Source organism: Montipora capricornis, chromosome 1 (assembly GCF_036669925.1).
Source record: "Montipora capricornis isolate CH-2021 chromosome 1, ASM3666992v2, whole genome shotgun sequence".
NCBI lineage: Eukaryota > Metazoa > Cnidaria > Anthozoa > Scleractinia > Acroporidae > Montipora > Montipora capricornis.
Genome location: NC_090883.1, coordinates 35,702,477 through 35,709,976, shown reverse-complemented (window position 1 = coordinate 35,709,976; position 7,500 = coordinate 35,702,477). Strand labels below are relative to the sequence as shown.

The following is a 7,500-nucleotide window of genomic DNA, read 5'->3' as shown; positions in this document are numbered from 1 at the left end:
ACGTGACAGTATTTATCAGAAGATCCCGCGTTTACAGCAAACGGCACTGAAACGTCAAAACTGAATATTGCGTTTGCCAAACTGAACTTCAGAGAAACTTGTATTACTTTAGTTTATTATCTAATTTTTTTGCTTATCAGCTACAGATAGTTAAGTAACTTCTCACAAAAGACAAGCTAAAATAACAAGTTTTTTAAAACTTTTATAAAAAAGCAGCAGAATGCCGTTTATTGACGTTTGAGCTGAACCCAATGCTAAATTCTATAACAAAAAATAAGCCGAAAATAGGGAAGTTTTCATAGTAAATACGAACTATGGCACTGTCTATACAGTCAGGTCTTAAATACTCTGTGTATTAAAAAAAACCTGGCATTGGTTGGGTGTCGAAAAGGTGAATAGCTCTTTCCACCAGATAATTCACTATTTAGCGGACGCATAAACGCGAACAAGTAAGTGCGGTTGATTTATCCCTTGGAAAGCGATTTACAGTGCATGGCACTAGTCCACCCTTTAAATAGCTATGCCCCGTTAAACTGTGAGACTTCACAAGTAGGATTTTCGCTGTTTTTCTCCATACCTTAAAATTGTTTTGACAAATCACAGGTGTTCTGGCTCCTGGACAATATGCTAAGTACTCTTAAAAATTCTGAAATTCGCAGAGCATTGAAGTGAATTCTGATTTAGTTTACCCCGTAAGTGAGTTGGTTTCATGGAAAATAATGTAATGTCTGTAATATCTGCGACAATCGCCAAAAATAAAAAAATAAAAAATAAACAATACTTTAATTTACTTTACATTTTATTTCACATTGCACTTAAAATTGTTTTCAAAATTGATATGCGAAACCAACATCAAAACAGAAAATAAAGGAAGTCCGATTTAATCTTTCCGCCGTCATGTTTTAGGTGGTGAGTGTGACACTGTCTCATTGTTCATATATATTTGCTTCTGACGTTAAATGAGGCCATTACTCATTTTAATTGAGCCACTGGCGGTCAAACAAAGATGTGATTTGCCAATCTTGTCATTGCTTACAAAGCGATTTTGACGAAAATTTGCCGTTAAGTTTGCTTCATCTTAAAGCTCGAAAGAGCAACTTTTTTGGATCGAAAAAATCAGTCACTGTTCATTTACATTTTTCCAAAGTATTATAAAATGCATTTTATAAAGATAACTCACCCGAGGATTAAGCGACTGTGAAAACTGCAGTTTTAAAATTTGATATGCATTTACCAAAATCACTTTGGATCCGCTGAAAATTTAATCCCGTTTTCAGTGAGGTAATCCTGTTTTGTGAATATTAGGGGAACTCGAGCTTACTGCAATAATTTTGCGGCTAAATGTTAGTTCTTGTATATGTCTAAGAATGGCAAACAATTGCGCGTGCTCTGATTGGATTTTTAACAGTTTGGCAAATTTATTGCAACGATAAGCTAAAAAGAAAACAATTTTGCACAGTCTATATTGGATTGAGCAACTTAAGCCATAATGTGTCAAAAAGCGTAGAGTGTTCTGCGCATGGAATTAACTTTCCATTCTCGCTCTAAGGGATGTTCGCCCATATATCACATGGGTTGAGTGGAATTCGATCTCACTGCTGGTTTAAAGTTTCCCTTTTCTTATACGCCAACCTGCTTGCTGTTCATTTCCGTAAAAGAGGATATGAGTAGGCAAAGAAAGTTGAAAAATATCTCTGTGAAAAGGGTTCAGAACTTAAACTGATCCGAATCATTGCTACCAAGAGCCAAGAAAGAAATTTCATTAGTGTTAAGTTAAGAGATAATTTTGTGCCAGCATGGAACTGAAGATATTATTGACATGGGAACATTCCTGAAATATAGCTAAACGCGATATATAGAGTTGGAGACGTAGTCTACCTTTTCGATAAAAACGTATCGAATGTTTGTCAACTGCATTAGCTTCCGGACCGTTTTACTTTGAATTGTTTGATTTCACACCACAACGCAGCTTCGACGCTGCAAACAACTGCTTTTGAATTTTCCTTTTGTGGGTCATTAGAAAGAATTCAATTTCTTCAAAATGTCAGGCGAGTATTCTTAATAGCCCTCGTAATTAAAAGTGTACAATCCGTCGGCCATCAATCCTTTATTCTCCCCTCTTCAGTCTAAAGATTTCCTTGTCAGTTGTTGCCGAAAATTCATGGTCCAGGTGTTTCAGCGTTTTTTGTTATATTTAGAAAACCTTAACTATAACATGAGAACAGTCTCTCTCTCTACCTATGTCATGTTCTATGCTTCTCTTTGGCAGATAGTTGACGGTATGTATATTGTCGGCGAGATTTACAGATTAAAGACATAAAATAGCGCGTCTTTCACTGAAAAACAACGGACCCATGTCCTTTATTAATGACCGGATTGAATAAGCACGTAAATTCCTCTTAACGCCTACAGAAGTGTTTTCAAATATAATCGGAATAACCTAGCTCGTGGAGGAAGCTCATGTCACAATCTCTTACAATGGCTTCCGACAAAATAACGAGACTTAAGATATATAGCGGTCAGCTTGTTTTCGAAAACATTCATTTTAATCAAGACCACCACCGAAGCTTCTCAAACTACGAACCGTCGAAAGCAAAGGGGACTTTCTTCACTTGAGAACAGGTGAGTCTACTTAAGTAGGTAAACGGTTCTTCTGCACAGGATAGTACGTTGGCAGTATTTCTTTTAAATGTTTAAACAGTACATTCCAATTTATTTTCGTTAGATGCTATCTGTTGCTTTTGTTCGTTCCTTTTAGACCAACAGAATGTTTCTCTATTTTTCAACAAAAACTATTTTACCATTTCTTTTTCGAAAGACTGCACGTTTTAAAACTCAACCGTTCATGAGTTAACTTACAGTTAAGTTACTTGCACACATCTCATTTTAAGTTTGCATACAACTGACTATTTTAGCCTGGTTTAATCAATGCTTTTTCGTCATGGTTAGTTTTCGCAATAGAAGTTCTGTCCGTAAGCTCGAACTAAAGCAAACTATAGCAAGTCTTTTTAGCAAGTATACCATTACTGCATGCAGGATTTTCCATTGCTTATCTTAAGCCTTTGGTCACCTGTGTGTTGATATTACATTATATTACGATTCAATTTATTTCGTAGTTTCCTTTGTTTGGTGATTTGCTCCATACGCAAAACCGTTTTGCAGCTATCCCACGATCCATCTGTTTGTCTATGTTGGCTCAGTTTAGGTTTATATCATGCACGCTACTAATTTCCTGTTATAGGCTGAACTTATTTCTCGTCTTCCTGTTAGAATGTTTTACCATTAAAGGTCATTACGTTCCTCATGTCTTCTTTTTCCTTGTTTTCGTTTTTTTGAAAACTAAAAAATATGGGTTAGTCGGCGGACTGTGACAGCAAGCTGATACAAAATGGATGCCGCCTTAGCTCCCTGTGTGGGAGTTAGACTGTTAGAGCAACTGAGGAGTTTATGAAACGTCAATGGCCAAGGCATGCAGCCATGCACGATGCCAGGAAGCAATAACGTTATTGCCTGAACACAGAAAAATGGTCGTGCCTCGTGGCACGCAATTTAGAACATTTTAATTTTAATGCAACGTTTTAGTGGCTGTACGTATCTGTCGTCATTTCACGGCGACGGTACAAAACAATATGGTCTAGGGACCTTACGATGGACGACAACGACCTCGACGAAACGTTATCTCAAAAAATAACTTCGTTCTATCTCACAAGTCTTTTGTGATTATTCCGTCTGGTTCACGCGCGTCGCGTACAATGTGTACTGAGTATCCTAAAGGTAAATTGGTGCGAGCGGTTTCAGAGAAAAAAAATTAATGAATGAAAGGTTCACAATTCTTGCCCTCAAGTTGTCATCAAAACCTCAAATTGGGTGATTTCTCGTCGTTGTCACGGAGAATACCGCAAAATCGGGCTGCACCGTGACGATTTCTTTTTCCGTCTTACTTGGTTAGAAGACATAAAACAATCGTGGTGCTCGTGCGGGGCTCATTTTTGTTGAATTTACTCTGCGAAAACAAAATATACATAACATGAAACAATCATGTTTAGGGTTTTGACTACGAAGTGAACATGCAACGATGAATTGTGGATTCTCTGTCAGTCCTTACCTTCTTCAAAACCGTTCATACTAATCCTGTTAAAGCATAACGTGAATAAGATGGAATAATCATAATATTAATCACGAAGTACTTACGATGGATTAAGCCACCTCGCCCGTGTCCGAGTTGCTTAAACTCCCATTCAACCTGACATACTCACTACGTCCTCCTAGCGTATGAGTAGTCTGATACAGGACGTATGGAAGGTGTAAACTGCAGCAGTTCATTGTTTCACCACTCAGGGGCACCCAACGACCAATTTGTTGTAAAATGTATTATTGTACCCCAGTTAATGAAAATAAATGTTATTAAGGCATTTTCAGGTGTTTTTCAGTGTTGCTGGGAAAACATTATCTGTTCCTTTTTCCCAGCAAGACACACAAGAAATTTCCCAGCCAGCTAGATAAAATTGGTTGGTTTCCCAGCCAGCTGATCAAATTTATTTCCCAGCCAGGAATTCCGCGCGCTTTCAAATCCCTCGATCCAAAACGACCGAACAAAAGCGACAAAACCGGGACAAAACAGGTTTTTTCCGCAAGCGCAATCACTCTGACCAGCCGTCGTATGTTTGGGAGAGGGAAGGGATTCTTTTTTATCAGTCGTCCTCAGTCTTTTCCCAGCCAGCTAATCGAAACACCTGTATTTTTGCCAGCCAGCAAGATTCCTCTGGGGAACAGATTCGTTGGGTGCCCCTGACTACTAGCTGAAACAACCTAAACCTTTACTAATTAGGCTAACATTAGGCCCAAACACTATGCTTTAGACAATGTTTAAGCCCAAGGTCTAACGTAAAGGTTAGCAAGGCCGTAGACAGAGATTTTTGACTGGGGATGGGGGGGGGGGGAGGGGCAACAAAGCGAGGTCAACAAAGCGAGGTCTGAGAAAATGCTTTTTCAGATAATTTTGAAATGAATACAGAGGTATTAAATGCTAATCAAAAGTAAACGTTAATCCTACCAGGTAAGTCTAGGATTTCTCCAATTGGATTTTCTACTAAAAGTTTTCGTACGTCAAAGTTAATTATGGCTTAGAATCGACGATATAAATACTTACTCGGGAAACCCAGTTAAAACGAAGCCAGTTTCGTTCACGTCCGTCAGTTTTGTTTCATTTGGTAAATCACCTCAGGTTCCGGTATGTAATCCGTCCCACGATAAATAAGGAGCATTCCTTCAGATGCTTAAATGGCGACCACAACACTTTATCATTGCACCCGAGAAAGGTCTGGGGAGACTACCTTGTATACCAATCCCTACTCATTTCAGGGCATTTATACCAAATACGTGAGTAACAAAAGAAGTGGAAATGACGTATTGTATTCGAATATTACTACCCCCTTCTCCCCTGTCTCATAACGACAAGCGATCGGTTGTGAAAAGTTTCAAACTAACACGGTAACTTCAGCAAATTTCAGGTTTTCTGCTCAATACTTTAGAAAAAAAAAATTCGGGGGGGGGGTGGTAACTGCCCCCCTTGCCCCTCCGCTAGCTACGGCCTTGGTTAGAATTCTTGTAAAGGTTTGTGGTTTTACAGTTATGACTTGCAACCTTAATTTGCAACCTGCAACCTAAATTTTACACCCTCCGCAGGACGTATCGAGTACGTCCTCCAAGCAGCGAAATGGTTTAATTAAAATAGCTTGCTTGTCCACTTATTTAAAGTGTTCGTTTTACTAATATGGCGTCATCTTCTTCCTCGCCTTCATTCGTTTTTCCGGCGTTATTTCTTTTCCTCCAATTTTTTCACATCAGGTTTATTCAATCTTGATCGGTATTGAAATTACATTTTTAAGTCACTGTGTTCCTTTAATAGGAAAGCACAATCAATATGACAAGCTCCTGCTGTTTCAGTACCACGCTGTTTCTCACGTGCACACTACTTGGGCTTCTCCACTCAGGTATATTCCATTGTAGACTGCTAACCGCCATCTTTAGTCACGCAAGGGAGCCGAGGGGAGAATGGGGGCAGAGCGAGATGTAGCTCTATCTCCATTCTCCCCTCGGCTCGCTTGGGTGACTATTAAAGCGAGCGGTTCGACTGACTCAGAAGGGACTGCTAACAGGCTAAATCAGCCATTACTGTTATGTTATCATATTCACCGCATTGATCGCTCCACGATAGTTCAGTTCAGTTTATTTAGCCACATTACATATATTACACGGTACAACATAAAAGGGTCAGTTGACACATGGCAAGGGAGCCCAGAAGAAACCACGAGGCTTATAGGATCTGGACCCCCTCGTTACGAGAAATAAATACATGACAGAAAGAGCTTGTAAACATGAAGTAATGGACTATATATACTGCATAACTAAATTACCATTAGACATAACAAAATGTTTCCTTATTTTACGCCAGTAGTAAGTAGGGGAAGGCATTAAAATTGATTAATAACATGACAGATAATTAATAACACAACAAAAGATACCCATATTGGATAATCCCAGCTTTGTTATTTTAGCCCAAATTGTGCCGAACATGTTGTAATGCCATCAAACGTACAGTTTTCTGTGTTCTGAAGTGTTCAGTACTCGAAATCAAGTTTCTTTGCTTCTGTAAAATTTCCCGATTTTGGCCAACACAAACACTCAGTTGCTTTAATCTCTCCCAAAGGGCCACAGTTTCTTTTGAAGGTAACCCCATAAGCTATTGTTTTGCTTTCTGTTTGTTTACCAATTCTACAAGATAAAGCTTCAAATGTGCATTCAAAAGCAACTGAAGCTATTTCGGAGTTTATTGTACCCAAGCATTCTTTTCTCTGCGACGCAACAAATTTGTCATAGTAAATAATAATTCTCCTTTTCATATGGAAGTAAACTAGGGGTGCGATAGATTGACCCTAATATTCCGAGAACGTGAAGTGATGATTTAAAACGGTATATCTGGTGTTTTTGAAGCAACAAGTATAATACTAAAGATATGATTAAAATAGTATTTTAGCAGGTGTAACTTGTATTCCATGTATTCCTATTCTGAAATACGATGAACACAACGCACCCTAATTTTCAGAAGGTCGTTTGCAATTGGGCATGATTTAAGAAAAATTTCATCATTAAAAGTCTCCCCGTTAGGGCTAACTCAGATATTTGCTGTAATGTAATGTTCTTTTCAAGTGTTTCCTTATGGATTGAACGCCCAAGCAACAGCTGATTCCGTTCCAGAGAAATCACAGCTAAAATGTCCACACAATTTGGGGGACTGTAATGAACTTCCACGAGGTGGCCGAAGGGAAAAAATTGCAGAATTAAGAAGAGGCATCAATTGCGCTGAGAAAAAATCCCATCGTCCATCCATATGCAAAGTCTTTCTTGGGAGGAAAAGAGAAGTGGAAAAAATGGATGTGCCGAATCGAGAAACCCTTGAGCATCGAGCGAAAGGGTTTTGTAAATTTCTACCCATTTGTC

At 38.7% G+C, this 7,500-nt stretch overlaps 1 protein-coding gene across 1 annotated transcript in view; it reads left to right on the top strand.

Moving 5' to 3' along the window:
- Positions 1-2,516: 2,516 nt before the first annotated feature.
- Positions 2,517-7,500, top strand: part of LOC138040470 (uncharacterized) — an 8,384-nt gene continuing 3,400 nt past the window's right edge. Inside the window, exons 1-3 of the mRNA XM_068886196.1 lie at positions 2,517-2,622; positions 5,909-5,993; positions 7,210-7,500. The exon at positions 7,210-7,500 is cut by the window's right edge and continues 158 nt beyond it. Coding sequence (XP_068742297.1) covers positions 5,924-5,993; positions 7,210-7,500 — 361 coding nt within the window. The 5' untranslated portion in view covers positions 2,517-2,622; positions 5,909-5,923. The remainder of the gene's footprint in view (positions 2,623-5,908; positions 5,994-7,209) is intronic.